Genomic DNA, 16,313 nt, shown 5'->3' with positions numbered 1-16,313 from the left:
ACCACGGCCTATATTAATTCCTCATGCAGAAGGTATTAGTAAACGTGCACTGTTACTGAAAAGCACAGCCAAGGTTTGGGAGGGTTGCATTGTCATTTCAGAGTGCGATCCAAAAGCCTGTTGATGCTTTCCTGTGTAGAGGGTGCTGTGCGGGGAGTTTGAGCTATCGATAGAGCTTAGTGTTCTTGTTTCCAGCTGTCATTAACATTGGTGTCAGGCAAACTCTGAAGAGCATCTGTTGTGTTATCGTCTGCTGAAAGTGAGTATAAAAGGAGTTATGAAAGGAAAATTAAAACCAGTGATTTAAACACTGTCAAAGCGGGGAGTGAATTGTGAGCTCAGCCTAGGATCACTGACACTTCCCACCGTTATAATTCCATCTGATCAATCACAATGTTACAGATCAGAGTGACCAGTAAGAAATGTTTAAACAGCCTGTGCTGCCAAACTGCTGTGTGACACAGTAACATATTTATACAGGCCTGTCAGCTCTGAAGATGACATTCACTGCCATCTGCCACTGTCACCGAGTTGGTTTGACATCTGTGCTTTGCTGAGGTTGGGCACTGACTGTCACTGAAGGTTATCATTTTTATGACTGACCTGGGTATGACAGAGCTAAGATTGAAACTCAAGGGTGGAGTTGCACACTTCTGTTACATTGCTAACCTGAGTATCTAACAATGCAAATTTAATATTGTTAAGGACTTTGGCAGGGTTGTCTACAGGGGCCATAAATATAAGAAAGTTGCTAATAAATGCAAAAGGAATTCAGGATAAAATCATTACTGTTGAGAAAAGAGATATGTTAAAGCTTTTTGTTTTGCACTCATCAGGATACTTCACAAGAATAGCAAAATAAGGGGAAAACAACAATTTATACTGTATGTGAAAAGAGTGCTGATTGATTGACTAGTGGACTCTGATTTGGTCGAGGTGTTGCCATAGAGAATGCATCAGTGATGGTGACTGACAGTTAACTGCCAAGCATTGTTTAAAATTTAAACCATACAGCTTAACCCTGATTGGTCAAGGCATTGCCTTGAGGAATGCATCAGTGAATGGCTGTCACTTATTTTGTTTAGCTGAAACAGGCGCAGTGGATGTACATGTTCTTTCTCTCTGCAAAGAACAGGGCCCTGTGTATTAATATATGTAGCTTCCAGTGTACACAAATGCACCAAACTGCAAGCCCAACTGACAATCTTAAATTGGTTGTTAGCGTAATTCTTAGACACTGAGGAGTATTTAGCAAATGTTGTCCAATCGTGGAATCACATCTCATGTTGGGCACTGTGTTTTGAGTTTTGCAAGCACGGGCTGGTTGGGCAGGGAACCTTGTCTGTTGCGAACAGCGGATGGGACATGGTGTTTGATGCGATCCGCCAGTCTTAGGGACATACGGCCTACATAACCGGACATCACACTGGCACTGAAATTCATATACCACATTATTCATTTGTGTGACGGCAGAACATCTTTTTTGTTTGATGGCAGCATCCTGTTAGTAATGAAAACATAGTAGCAGCATGAAACGGCTAGCTTCGCCTGTTTTTCAAGATTTTGAGACACCATGCCCTTCCAGGTAATCCGAGGTAGACTGGGCACTTTTCGGGGCTGAAAGTGATGGCCTTAGGCCTGTTCATGTGTTTGCGTGATATACAGCGTGAAATGATTTTGATCAGGGCAGCCATTAACCTGTCTTTGACGCCCCTATTTCAGCATCAAGCTTGCATGGTGAGTAAATGACTCATGCCCTATTTACAAGGTAGCCAATAAGAACAATCTTATAGCGTGCGGAACTGTAAGAATCCCAACGTGGAAAGTGATCAATGAAGATAGTCTTGTGGTAAACCATGGCAGAAACACCTTTGGCAGATTTCTCAAATACAACGTCAAGGAACGGTGGGTGTTCATTGAACTGTTCCATTTCATAGGTGAACCTGAGCGTAGGATGGAGCCCATTAAGACATGTAAGGAAATTGTTACATGCAGCTGTGGATTTAAATATAGCAAACATATCATCCACATATCGGAAATATACAAGGGGTAGGAGGTTAGGTCTCTTTCCATCGAAGACGCGTTTCTCATGGAACCCAACAAAGATGTTTGTGAGAGCTGGGCTAGAAGGGATCCCATGGCAACACCATCTATTTGGGCACACATGGTGTCATTAAAGCTGAACTCAACTGCGCAAGTTGCCAAGTTCATAAGTTCAATGAATATTGATTCACGCAATGATGGCGGGTCTAGATCATCATGATATAGTGCTGCAGTGCAATTATCTATGGCTTCCTTAAATGGAACATTGGTGTAAAGGCTAGCAATGTCAAATGAGCACATGCACACAGCATTGGTATTGATGTGCAAGTCCTGTATGGTCTTCGCAAATGTGAATCACAAGGAGAGCACCTGTAGAGAAGTGGAAGGTGTTACCAAGGGAGGGTAAGTGGTAGTTCTAGTATTTGCTGCAGTACCACACAATGCTACAACATGTTTATAGGCCAGGGAACATGAACGGTAGCGTAGTGGTAAAGCTACTGAACTAGTAATCCTGAGATCCAGGCTAGTGCCCTGAAGACATGAGTTCAAATTCCACCACAGCAGCTGCAACCTAATATTGATTAATAAACCTGGAATAAAAAGCAATTCTCAGTGATGATGAGCACGGAACCATCAGATTGTTGTAAAAACCCATCTGGTTCACTTATGACCTTTAAGGGAGGAACTGTGCCATCCTTACCCAGTCTGGCCTATAGGTGACTCCAGGCCTACAGTAATGTGGTTGACTCTTAGCTGCCCTATGAAATGTCTGAGCAAGCCTTTCAACTGTATCAAACCACTACAGAAAAATTGAAAAAGAATAAAACTGGACAGGCTACTCGGCATTGACCTAAGCATGGGAAATGATGACGGCACACCCTGCTAGGATTAACTGGTCCGATAAAGCCCTCCTCAGCAACATCTGGTGTCTTGTGCCAAAATTGGGAGAGCTATTGGGCAATAAACACTGGCCTTGCCAGCATTGCTCCTGTCCCATGAATGAATACAAAGAAAACAGAAAACTTACCAAATCTTTCCCGAATGTACTGTAGTCTACGTGCCTACCATCTTCCTCTCCCCTCTTACGTTATGTTAAAGCGCTTGAATTGCTCCTCACGTGGTAGTACATCACACTTTACACTAGAACCTTCACTTAGTGTCCTTTCGCATACAGCCTTACATGTGATCATCTTATTAATAACTTAACGTGGAATATAAGAATATACATTCCATTCCCACTGATGGGAGTGAACGAAGGGGCAGAAGCCAATCACCTGAAATGTAGTGATGACCCAGAGCCTGGTGTTTTCTCATCAGGCAGCATCTGGGAGCAGTAGGCTGCTGCTGCTCCAGTGTACCAACCTCAATAGAGCTTTGAAAGTTTACACATTCAGGGAGGGGCTTCCTTCTGCCATACTCTCTTTTCCATCCCTTTCTATCTGCTTATATCCTTATTCAATATCTCTGCTGCAACACACACTTCAACCTGTTGTTTTGAGAAGACAGATGTAACATTTTCCAAGTGATGCCAACTGATGCAAAGTGCCCTGGGCCTGCACAGGCAGGTTTCCTTTCTCATTCTTACTTTTCCCTTTTTAACTCTTGTCACGCAGGTGGAGCAAAATGAAATACACGAGTACACGGGGTGAATTGACCGACGTGAGCTTTGAGGAGGTCATCTTCTCTGGCTATGCCCCAGATGGTGGCCTTTTCATGCCTGAAGAAATCCCAAGCCTTACCTTGGCCACACTGAGGACGTGGAGCACTTACAGTTACCCACAGCTGGTCGAGGAGATTTGCTCACTCTTCATTTCCAGAGAAGACTTGCCAAGGGAAGATTTAAGCGGTAAGCTTTTCTTTGTCTTATCTTTACTATTTCTTCCCTCCTTTTCGTTAGGCCATGATGGGGCGCAGGTTCATTGCTGCCAGGCAGTCTGGAGTGACTTGCCCTTGTCCCCATTCTTCCTGCATTAGCGATGTGGTGGTTGACAGAATCATGGAAAAGGACAAAACTAAAGGAGGTCATTTGGCCCATTGTGCGCGTGCTAGCTCTTTCAAAGAGCAATCCAGCTAGTCCCACTCTCCAACTCTTTCCCTATACCCCTGAAATTTTCTCTCCTTCAAGTATTTTTCCAATTCCCTATTGAAGGCAACTATTGAATCAACATCCACCGCCCTTTCACGCAGTACATTCCAAATCCTAACCATATGTTGAATAGAAAGAAATCCTCAAATCTCCCCTGGTTCTTTTGCCAAACATCTTAAAACTGTGACCTTTGATCTTTCCACAACTGGAAACAGTTTCTCAGTATTTACTTTGTTTAAACCCTTCATAATTTTAAACACATTCATTAAATCTCCTCTCAGCTTCTCCTTGTATCTATAACTCCCTCATTCCTGGAATCTCCTCTGTACCCACCCCATGGCTTCACAATCCTTCCTAAGGTGTTGTGCCTTGAATTAGACACAATATTCCAACTGGGGTCAAACATTTTATGAAGGTTTAGCATAACTTGCTGGCCTTTTGTGTTCTGGATAGGCAGATTAATCTATGGAAAAGGAATAGCTTCTTGGGTCTCTTGACATTACCACTAGGACATAGGTATCCAGGATTTTGTCTTTGTTTGCTGAATGATGGTTCCATATCGCGTCAGAAAGAACTCCCATTGTTATAGAGCCTCATTAGGTCCCAATGATTGATATCAAACTGATGCAATATTGGCAGAATTTAACAGATGGTTTGAACACAGCAAAGTCTGGAAAACAGAACATAGGAACAGAGGAGCAGGAGTAGCCATTCAGCCCATCAATTCTGCTCCACCATTCAATTCGATCATGGATGATCATCCACTTCAGCGCTTTTTTCCCACACTATCCGCAAATCCTTTTATGTAATTGCTATTTAGAAATCGGTCAATCTCTACTTTGAACATTACTCAATGATTGAGCTTCCATGGCCCTCTGGGGTAGAGAATTCCAAAGATTCACAACCCTCTGAGTAAAAAAGTTTCTCCTCATCTCAGTCCTAATTGGCTTCCCCCTTATTTTGAAACTGTGTCCCCCAGTTCTAGACTCTCCAACCAGGGGAAACATCTTACCTGCACCTACCCTGTCTTTTCCTTTAAGTGTTTTATAGCTTTCAAAGAGATCACTTCTCATTCTTCGAAACTCTAGAGAATACAGGCCCCGTTTCCCCAATCTCTCTTCATAGGACAGTCCTGCCACCCCGGGAAAAAATCTGGTGAACTTTCGTTGCACTCGCTCTATGGCAATAATGGGTGGGAGTTTCTGGCCCCACCCGCCACAGGGATCGGTCACTCCCACCGAAAGCCAATGAACTCCTGGCTGGGCTGCCGAATCTCTTGTGGCAGGTACTGCCACGATGAGACAGGAAAATCCCGGCCAATGTCCTTCATAAGGTAAGGGGACCAAAACTGCACACAGTATTCCAGGTGCGGTCTAACCAAGGTTCTATACAATTGAAACAAGCCTTCGCTACTCCCCTCCTCAAATCATCCTGCGATAAAGGTTAACACTGCATTAGTCTTCCTGATTGCCAGCTACACCTGCATGTTAGTTTTCAGTGACTCATGCACAAGGATACCCAGGTCCTTTTGTACATCGACACTTTCTAATCTCTTAACAGTTAGGAAATACTCTGCATATCTGTTCCTTCTACAAAAGTGGATTTTTCCACATTATATTCCATCTACCATGTTCTTGCCCACTCAATAAGTCCATCCAAATACTCTTGAAGCTTCTTTACATTTTTCTCAACCACATTCCCACCTAGCTTTGTGTCATCTGTGAACTTGGATATATTACATTTGTTCCCAACATCCAAACTGTTGATCTATATTGTGAACAGCTGGGGCCCAAGAACTGATTCCTGTGGTACCCCACTAGTCACAGCCCGCCAATGCGAGAATGACCCATTTATTTCCCACTCTTGGTTTTCACTTAGCCAATCCTTAATCCACACCACAACAACTTTTATTTATGGAGCACCTTGAACCTAATAAAAGGTCCCAAGGTGCTTCACAGGAGCATTTTCAAATAAAGTATGACACCAAGACACATGAGGAGATGTTAGGCCATATGACCAAAAGCTTGGTCAAAGAGGTAGAGTTTAAGTGTTATTTTAAAGGAAGAAAAATGAGGTAGAGAGACAAAGAGATATAGGAAGGGAATTCCAGAGTTCAGGGCCTAGGCAACTGAAGGCACAGCCACCAATGGTGGAGCAAATATAATTAGGAATGCACAAGAGGCTAGAATTAGAGGATTGCAGATATCTCAGAGGGTTATGGGTTTGGAGGAGAATACAGACATAGGGAAGGGAAAGGCGATGGCAGGAATTGAAAACAAGGATGAGAATTTTTAAATGAAGATGTCGCTTGACTGGGAACCAACGTAGGTCATTGAGCACAATGGGTGAATCAGAGAACAGGGCTTGCTGCCAGTTAAGTCACGGGCAGCAGAGATTTGGATGACCTCAAATTTACGGCTGGTAGAGTAGCCAGGAGTGCATTGGAATAGTCAAGTCTAGAGGTAACGAAGGCATGGATGAGGGTTTCAGCAGCACGTGATTTGAGACAGGCATGAAGTCGAGCAATGGTATGGAGGTGGAAATGGGAGGTCTTAGAGATGGCAGGAATATGAGTGTGGAAGAAAACGCTGTACTTCCTAAGCTTTGCAGTTGTCAGCCTTGATTCCCAGCTCAAAAATGAGGTTTGAGGCCACAAACATCTGACACAGTGACATGAACACTACCATTGACCCAAACTTGTACAGGGACCAAATATAAGAGTGAATTTTCTCAGGCCATTTAATGTGTGACCTCTCAAAATTTATTCTGTACATTTTAAACCCATGTTCCAATTGTTTGCACCTTTCTCACCTTGTTGATACCAATATTTCTTGGTGTTGTGATTTAGAATTTTTCCACTGAAAAGGCACCAACATTTGCCAGCTCTACAGGCCTCCATAGTTTGGTTATTTGCAGAGCCTCGAGATGGTGAATGTGTAGCTGAAGGAGTTCAGGGATCAAGTGAAGTGAGCATGTGCATCAGGGGCAAGGTAACAAGCTAAAAGTATTGTCAGCATGAATGAAGCCAGTATAACAGTAAGTGCATTAATAAGAGAATTAGTACAGAGTACGTCTCGAGGCATTAGATGAAACTAATAGTTTCAACAAGATAATAGCAGATTCCAAAAGAGAGACTAGAGATTTTTTAGATCATGGATGGACATCTGAGACCTGTTGCTTGTGATTCCTGTGCCACGTGGGAAATTCAAGATGCTTCAGGGGAATTTTATGGAGTCAACTGGTGTCTGGGCCGTCAGCTGAGGAGGTAGCGAGAGACCTGAGCTGCCTCCTGCTGGAAAAGTTACTACTGTTGAATTGGTCCCGACGATAGGTCATCTCGACCTGAAACATTAACTCTGTTTCTCTCCACAGATGCTGCCTGACCTGCTGAGCATTTCCAGCATTTTTTGTTTTAAATCCCCCCTGATCGCCATTACAGAGATGTGGCTGCAGGATGACAAGGATTGGGTCCTGAATATTGAGCGGTATATGACATTCAAGAAGAATAGGAAGCTAGATAAAGGTGGACCGGTAGCACTGTCAATCAAAGATGGCACTGGTGCAATAGTTAAAGATGACCTTGGTTCGGGGCATCAGGATGTTGAATCAGTTTAGGTGGAGATGAGGAATGGTAGAGGAAAGAAGTCACTAGTGGGAGTGGTCTACAGGCCCCTGAAAAGTAATCAAATGTAGGACAAAGTATACAAGAAGCAATATTGCGTGCTTGTGATAAAGGGATGGCAATTATCATGGGTGACTTAAATCTACATATAAATTGGAAAAATCAGTTTGGCAGTCGTAGACCATGAGACCCATAACACGTAGGAGAAGAAGTAGGCCATTTGGTCTATCAATTCTGTGTGGCCATTCAATGAGATCATGGCTGATTTAATAATCCTCAACTCCAATTTCCTGCCTTTTCCCCATAACCCTCGATTCCCTTACTCATTAAACATCTATCCATCTCAGCCTTGAATATGCTTAATGACTCAGCCTCTGCAGCCCTCTGTGGTAAAGAATTCCACAAATTGACTACCCTCTGAGAGAAGCAATTCCTCCTCATCTCTGTCTTAAATGGGTGACCCCTTACTCTGTGATTATGCCCTCTGGTCCTAGGCTTTCCCACTATGGAAATAACCTCACAGCATCTACCTTGTCAAGCCCCCGAAGTATCTTATATGATTCAATAAAGTTGCCTCCCACGATTACAGGCCGAACCTACTCAACCTTTCAACATAAGAAAATCCCTCCTTCCCCGGGATCAGCCTAGCGAACATTCTCTGGACTGCCTCCAATGCCACTATATCTTTCCTTTGATAAGAGGATCAAAACTGTTCACAGTATTCTAAGTGAGGTCTAACTAGTGCCATGTATAGCTTTAGGAAGACTTCCCTATTCTTATACTCCACTCCCTTTGAAATAAAGGCCAACATTCCATTTGCCTTCCCTATTACCTGCTGAACTTACCTGTGACTCATGCACGACGACTGCAATCCATCTGTGCTTCAGCTTTCTGCAGTCTTTCTCCATTTAAATAATATTCAGCTTTTCTATTCTTCCTGTCAAAATATAGAACCTCACACCTTCCCACATGAAAGCTGAGCTAGTCGAAACGGTGTGGGATACTAGGCTAGGGGATAGGTCAACAGAGAAGCAGTGACAGATAGTTAAGGGGCTATTTCAGGATCCTCAGAATAAGTATATTCCTACAATAAAGAAGGACCAATCATCTGTGGTTAACTAAAGAAGTTAGGAGAAGCATCAAACTTAAGGAGAAAGCATACAACTCCGCAAAGATTAGCGGCAGGTCAGATGATTGGACAGGATATAAAGAATGGCAGAGAATGACTAAAAGATTAATCAGGAGAAAGAAATTAGAGTAACTAGGAATGCAAAAATGGATTTCAAGAATTTCTACAGGTGTTTAAAAAGGAAAAGAGTAAGTAAAGTGAGTGTTGGTCCTCTTGAGAGTGAGAATGGGGAGTTAATAGTAGATAATAAGGAAATGAACAAATTTTTGCTTCTGTTTTCACTATAAAGGATACAAAAAATATTTCAGTAATAGCTGCAAATCAAGAGATGGAAGGGAGAGAGGAATTTGGTGAAATTGAAATCACTAGGGTAACGGTACTGAGCAAATTAATGGAGCTGCAGGTTGACAAGTCTCCGGGTCCTGATGGACTACATCTTAGGGTCTTAAAAGAGGTGGCTAATGAGGTAGTCGATGCACTGGTGTTAATTTTCTAAAATTCACTAGATTCAGGAAAGGTTCTATCAGGCTGGAAAGTAGCAAATATAACCCCTCTAATCCAGAAGGGAGGGAGGCAGTAAACAGCAAACTATGGATCATTTAGCCTAATGTCTGTTATGGGGAAGGTGTTAGGATTGATCAGTAAAGAGGTTATAGTTGGGCACTTAGAAAAATTCAGGGTAATCGGGAAGAGTCAGCATGGTTTTGTGAAAGGGAAATTACGCTTAAACAATTTATTAAAGTTCTTTGAAGGACCAACATATGTGCTGTGGATAAAGGGGAGCCTGTAGATGTACTGTACTTTGGATTTTCAGAAAGCATTTGATAAGGTATCACATTTAAAGTTATTGTGGAAAATAACAGCTTATGGTGTATGGGGTAACATACTAGAATGGATAGAAGATTAGCTGGCTGGCAGAAAACAGAGAGCACGCATAAATCGGTCTTCATCAGACTGGCAGGATATGATGAGTGGAGCCCTGCAGGGGTCTGTACTGGGGTCTCAGCTTTTTACAATTTACACTAATGACTTAGATGAGAGGGGTGAAGGCATGGTAGCTAAATTTGCAGACAACGCATAGATAGGTAGGAAAGTATGTTGTGAAGAGGACATAAGGAGTTTGCAGATGGATATTGCTAGGTTAGGTAAGTGGGCAAAAATCTGGTAGATGGAGTGTAACGTGGGATCATGTGAAGTTGTTGACTTTGGCAGGAAGAATAAAATAAACAGAGTATTACTTAAACAAAGAATGACTGCAGAATTCCAAGGTGCAGAGGGATCTAGGTGTTCTCATGCATGAGTCACAAAAAGTTAGCATGCAGGTACAGCATCTAATCAAGAAGGCTAATGGAATGCTATCCTTTAATATGAGACAAATTGAACATATAAGTAAGGATGTTATGCTTCAGTTATTCAAGGCATTGGTGAGGCCACATCTTGAATACTGTGTGCAGTTTTGGCCTCCTTACTTAAGGAGGGATGCAAATATGTTGGAGGAGGTTCAGAGGAGGTTTACTAGATTGATACCTGGAATGAGTGGGTTGTCTTATGAGGAAAGGTTGGACAGACTGGGCTTGTTTCCACTGGAGTTTAGAAGAGTGAGGGGTGATTTGATTGAAGTCTATAAGATCCAGAATGCCTTGGCAAGGTGAACGTTCAAAGGATGTTTCCTCTCCTGGGTGAGTCCAAAACTAGGGAGCACTGTTTTAAAATTAGAGGTCGCCCTTATAGGACAGAGGTGAGGAGAAATGTTTTCTCTCAGAGGGTTGTGCAACTTTAGAACTCTCTGCCTCAGAAGACATTGGAGGCAGGGTCAATGAATATTTTTAAGACAGAGGTAGATAGACCTTGTTAAGCAAGTGAATTAGAGGTTATAGGGGGTAGATGGGAATGTGGAATTTGAAACAGAAACAGATCAGCCATGATCTTCTTGAAAGGCAGAGCAGGCTCGAGGGGCTGAATGGTCTACTTCTGCTCCTATTTCATGATTAACGTAGCTGGTTTTGCAATTTTCAGACCTGATCAGCCAGGCCTTCCAGAGATTTCAACACAAGGACATTGTGGAATTAGCCAGACTGAAAAACGGGCTGAACGTTCTGGAGCTATGGCACGGTGTTACCTATGCCTTTAAGGACCTCGCAATGTCTTGCGTTGGACAGCTGCTCCAGTATTTCCTGAGGAAGAGGAAGAAACGCATCACCATTGTAGTAGGTAAGTGGAATATGAAGAGAGAGATTCTTCTGCCTGAAAACCTTAGAGGTTGGCTTATTTCTCTTCTCAAATCAATTTATAAATCACTGCTTGGGCTTCAGCTGCAGTATTGTGTCCAACACTGGGAACTTTAGGAAGCCTTGGAGAGGGTGCAGGGGAGATTTATTTTGAGTGGTACCAGCGATGCTGGGAGTCAATGGTTATGGGAGGCACGCGGCAGAGTGTAGTTGACCACAACCAGATCAATCATGGGCCAGAAATTTCCCGTCGGCGATTTGGGGGTGGGGCCTGCTTGCCGACAGGAAAATGATGCGGGATGATGTCGGGAGGAACCCATGACGTCATCCCGCCCCTTTTAAATATTCAGGAAGGCAGGCGGACAGCGAAATCAGCTGTCTGCCCGCTGACCTGTCAATGGCCAATTGTGGCCATTGACAGAATCATTAAGATAATTAAATACCTGCCCGTCCAACCTTAAGGCTGGCGGGCAGGCCAGGAGCCCCAGCGGGATGGAGAAAAAACATGAAACCTCATCCACTGGAGGGATGAGGTTTCATGTTTAAAAAATCTTTAATAAAGTTTATGTAATATTTATTAACAAGTGCCATCTCGTGTGACATTGTCACATGAGGGGGTCATGTTAATAATTTTTTTATTTTGCTATTTTTAATGTTTTTTAAACTTTCACCGATCTCCCTGAAGCAGCACTTAGCCTCAGGGAGCAGTGCGCTCTTTCGCAAAACAGCGCACTTTGACAGATGGGGAATCCATTCCCGCACCCCCCCCCCCCCCACCGGCCAGGAAGTGCATAGCGCTTCCTATCTGGAAGCCTGCTGGCCAGGCCTTAATTGGCCCGCCCACTCAAAATGGCGGCGGGGCCCGTTTCGGCGGCGGAGTTCGGCTGCCCACCCGCTGCCGAGCCAGTGGGGCCCGCCTGCCCATCGAGGGCTAAATTCTGCCCGTGATCTTATTACATGGCAGAGCTGACTCAAAGGGCTGAATGGCCTACTCCTGTTCCCTAAGTCCTATGTTCCTATGTTTAGTCAGAGACTTAGAGCAGAGTAGGTTAAGGGAAGATTAATATAAGTATTGAAAATGAGAGGTTCAGATAAGAGTTGATTGGAAGAAATTGTTTCCATTGGAATGTTTTCAATTTTCAACCCTTCAAGTGTCTAAATTACCTCCTCTTTCACCATGACCTCTTCAATGTCTTCTCCCTTGGTAAAGACACATGCAAGATATTCACCTGATACCTCAGCCATGCCCCTGCCTCCATGCATAAATCTACTTTTTGGTCCCTAATCGGTCCTACTCTAGACTCAGAGATGTTCATAGCACAGAAGAAAGCCATTCAGCCCATCGGGTCTGCTCTGGTCAACAAAGATCTGACTACGCTAATCCTATTTTCCAGTTCTTGGCCCATAGCCCTGGAGGCTATGGCAATGCAAGTGAATATCCAAATACTTCTTAAACGTTACAAGAGTTTCTGACTCAACCACCCTTTCAGGTAGTGAGTTCCCGATTCCAACCACCCTATGGGTGAAAAAAAATTCTCCTCAACTCCCCTCTTAGCCTTCTACCCCTTACCTTAAGTTCTGCCTCAGGGAGATCGGTGAAAGATTAAAAAACATCAAAAATAGCAAAATAAAAAAATTATTAACATGTCCCCCTCATGTGACAACGTCACACGAGATGGGACATATTAATAAATATTACATAAACTTTATTAAATCTCTGCCTCCTGGTTATTGATCCCTCTGCTAATGGAAAAAGTGCCTTCCTACCCACCCTTTCTAAGCCCTTCATAATCTTATATATAATCTCAGGTCCCCTTTCAACAATCGCTGCTCCAAGGAAAACAACCCCAGCCTATCAAATCTCTCCTCATAGCTCAGACCCTCCAACCCAGGCAGCACCCTGGTAAATCTCCTCTGCACCCTCTCCAATGCAATCACATCCTTCCTATTACACTCCTCCTCTTACCACCTCTTTATCGGCCTGTAGAATTCTTCTGGATTCCCTTTTTGTTAGCTGCCAGTCTCTTCTCTCAAGCCTGAATTTCCTGTGGGGGTGTTCTGAAGGGGGGTGAGCGAAAGGGCTCAGCACCTTAGCCGAAAGGGCACTGGAGCCCCGAATCCTTAATTCTAGCCCCTGGGAACAGCATCCATCAATTTTGTGGGGGTGGAGGATGAGGGAAAACCAGGGAAACTTGGGAAATGTCTCGTACAGGTCCAGACTGGTCTGGTATACCTTAAAATGGAACTCCAGTTTGGACCCATTCCAGTCATTTCCAAGTTTGATTGCGTTTTCATTCTGGGAGGGGCAGGTTGTACTTTGCACATGTGTGTTTCGTGGAGGCATCAGCACATTTAGAACTGCAGCTGCCTTCACTCAGAAACGATTTTCATCCCTCAGGTTTTTGAAACATTCCGTGTGGGCTTTACACGTTAGAGGAGAAGGTCTAAACTTAGCGGAATCTTTTGGAGAGCTGTAGAAACATTCACCAAGAGCCACAAACCTCCACAAGTTCAATCACAGGTGTGTGGCTGACACCCAAGGGAGGGTGGGGCCTGTGGCCTTGGAAGGGCAGATATTTTTCCCCCCTCATGACTCGGGCACCCCGGTGGTGGGAAGGAGAGTGTGTAGGAGAAGGAAAGAGTGTGTAGGAGAAGGGGAGAGTGTGTAGGAGAAGGGGAGAGTGTGTAGGAGAAGGGGAGAGTGTGTAGGAGAAGGGGAGAGTGTGTAGGAGAAGGGGAGAGTGTGTAGCAGAAGGGAAGAAGGTGTAGGAGAAGGGGAGAGTGTGTAGGAGAAGGGGAGAGTGTGTAGGAGAAGGGGAGAGTGTGTAGCAGAAGGGAAGAGTGTGTAGGAGAAGGGAAGAGTGTGTAGGAGAAGGGGAGAGTGTGTAGGAGAAGGGAAGAGTGTGTAGGAGAAGGGGTGAGTGTGTAGAAGAAGGGGAGAGTGTGTAGGAGAAAGGAAGAGTGTGTAGGAGAAGGGGCGAGTGTGTAGAAGAAGGGGCGAGTGTGTAGGAGAAGGGAAGAGTGTGTAGGAGAAGGGAAGAGTGTGTAGGAGAAGGGGCGAGTGTGTAGAAGAAGAGGAGAGTGTGTAGGAGAAGGGGAGAGTGTGTAGGAGAAGGGAAGAGTGTGTAGGAGAAGGGAAGAGGGTGTAGGAGAAGGGGAGAGTGTGTAGGAGAAGGGAAGAGTGTGTAGGAGAAGGGGAGAGTGTGTAGGAGAAGGGGAGAGTGTGAGGGAGCTTAGGTCTGATCCATTGATTGTGGAATTGCTTAGCTGTTTGGCATGCAAGTATTCCTGCATTGTAGCTTCACCAGGTTGATACCTCATTTTAGGTATGCTTGGTGCTGCTCCTGGCATGCCCTCCTGCACTCTTCATTGAACCAGGTTGATTGCCTGGCTTGATGGTAGTGGTAGAGTGGGAGATATGTTGGGCCATAAGGTTGAAGATTGTGGTTGGGTACAGTTCAGCTACTGTTGATGGCCCACAGCACCTCATGGATGCCCACTCTTGAGTTGCTAGATCTGTCCGAAATCTATCCCACTTAGCACGGTGGTCGTGCCACACAACATGATGGATGGTATCTTCAGTGTGAAGATGGGACTTCGTCTCCACAAGGGCTGTGTGGTGGTCACACCTACTGATACTGTCATGGACAGACCCATCTGCAGCAGGCAGGTTGGTGAGGATAAGGTCAAGTATGTTTTGCCCTCTTGTTGGTTCCCTCACCACCTGCTGTAGACCCAGTCTAGCAGCTGTGTCATTTAGGACTCAGTCAGCTCTGTCATTAGTGGTGCTATCGATCCACCCTTGGTGATGGACTTTAAGTCCCCCACCCAGAGTACTTTTGTACCCTTGCCACCCTCAGTGCTTCCTCCAAGTGGTGTTCAACATGGAGGAGCACAGATTTGTCAGCTGAGGGAGGGCGGTACGTGTTAATCAGCAGGTGGTTTCCTTGCCCATGCTTGACCTGATACCTTGAGACTTCATGGGGTCCAGAGTCGATATTGAAGGCAACTCCCTCCCAACTGTATACCACCAGGTGTACAGAGGTGTACCGCCACCTCTGCTGGGTCTGTCCTGCTGGTGGGACAGGAAATGCCCAGGGATGGTGATGGTGGAGTTTAGGACATTATCTGTAAGGTATGATTCCGTTAGGATGACTATGTCAGGCTGCTGCTTGACCAGTCTGTAAGACAGCTCTCCTAAATTTGGCACTAGCCCCCAACTGTTAGTAAGGAGGACTTTGCAGAGTCATCAGGCCTGAGTTTGCCATTGTTGTTTCTGGTGCCTAGATTGGCACCGGGTGGTCTATCCGGTTTCATTCATTTTTACAGACTTTATAACCCTTAGATACAACTGAGTGGTTTGCTTGGCCACTCAGTGGTTTGCTAGGCTAATCATGCAGGTACAGCAGGCGGTAAAGAAGGCAAATGGTATGTTGGCCTTCATACCGAGAGGACTTGAGTACAGGAGCAGGGATGTCTTGCTGCAATTATACAGGGCCTTGGTGAGACCACACTTGGAAAATTGTGTGAAGTTTTGGTCTCCTAACCTGATGAAGGATGTCCTTGCTACAGAGGGAGTTTAGCAAAGGCTTACCAGACACATTCCTGGGATGGTGGGACCGACATATGAGGAGAGATTGAGTCATTTCAGATTATATTCGCTGGAGTTCAGAAGAATGAGAAGAATCTTACAGAAACCTTTCAAGTTCTAACAGGACTAGACAAGGTAGATGCAGGAAGGATGTTCGATCGAACATCGATCGAAGGGTGGGGGAGTCCAGAACCAGGGGACACAATCTGAGGATACGGGGTAGACCATTTAGGACTGAGATGAGGAGAAATTTCTTCACCCAGAGATTGGTGAGCCTGTGGAATTCGCTACCACAGAAAGTAGTTGGGGCCAAATCATTGTGTGTTTTCAAGAAGGAGTTAGATATAGCTCTTGGGGTGAAAGGGATCAAAGGGTATGGGGAGAAAGTGGGAGCAGGCTATTGAGTTGGATGATTAGCCATGATCATAATGAATGGCAGAGCAGGCTCGAAGGGCCAAATGGTCTACTCCTGCTCCTATTTTCTATGTTTCTATATTTCAGAGGGCATTATGGATCTGGAGTCACATGTAGGCCAGGCCAGGTGAGACAGCAGATTTCCTTCCCTAAGGACATTAGTGAACCAGATGGGGTTTCATGACAATCGGCAATGATTT

At 44.6% G+C, this 16,313-nt stretch overlaps 1 protein-coding gene across 1 annotated transcript in view; it reads left to right on the top strand.

Moving 5' to 3' along the window:
* The first annotated feature begins 201 nt into the window (after nt 1-201).
* thnsl2 (threonine synthase-like 2) overlaps nt 202-16,313 on the top strand; it is a 40,514-nt gene continuing 24,402 nt past the window's right edge. Inside the window, exons 1-3 of the mRNA XM_041194086.1 lie at nt 202-259; nt 3,657-3,889; nt 10,897-11,091. Coding sequence (XP_041050020.1) covers nt 3,667-3,889; nt 10,897-11,091 — 418 coding nt within the window. The 5' untranslated portion in view covers nt 202-259; nt 3,657-3,666. The remainder of the gene's footprint in view (nt 260-3,656; nt 3,890-10,896; nt 11,092-16,313) is intronic.

This window comes from Carcharodon carcharias, chromosome 1 (genome assembly GCF_017639515.1).
Source record: "Carcharodon carcharias isolate sCarCar2 chromosome 1, sCarCar2.pri, whole genome shotgun sequence".
Taxonomy (NCBI): domain Eukaryota; kingdom Metazoa; phylum Chordata; class Chondrichthyes; order Lamniformes; family Lamnidae; genus Carcharodon; species Carcharodon carcharias.
This window is presented reverse-complemented; position numbering and strand designations above follow the sequence as displayed.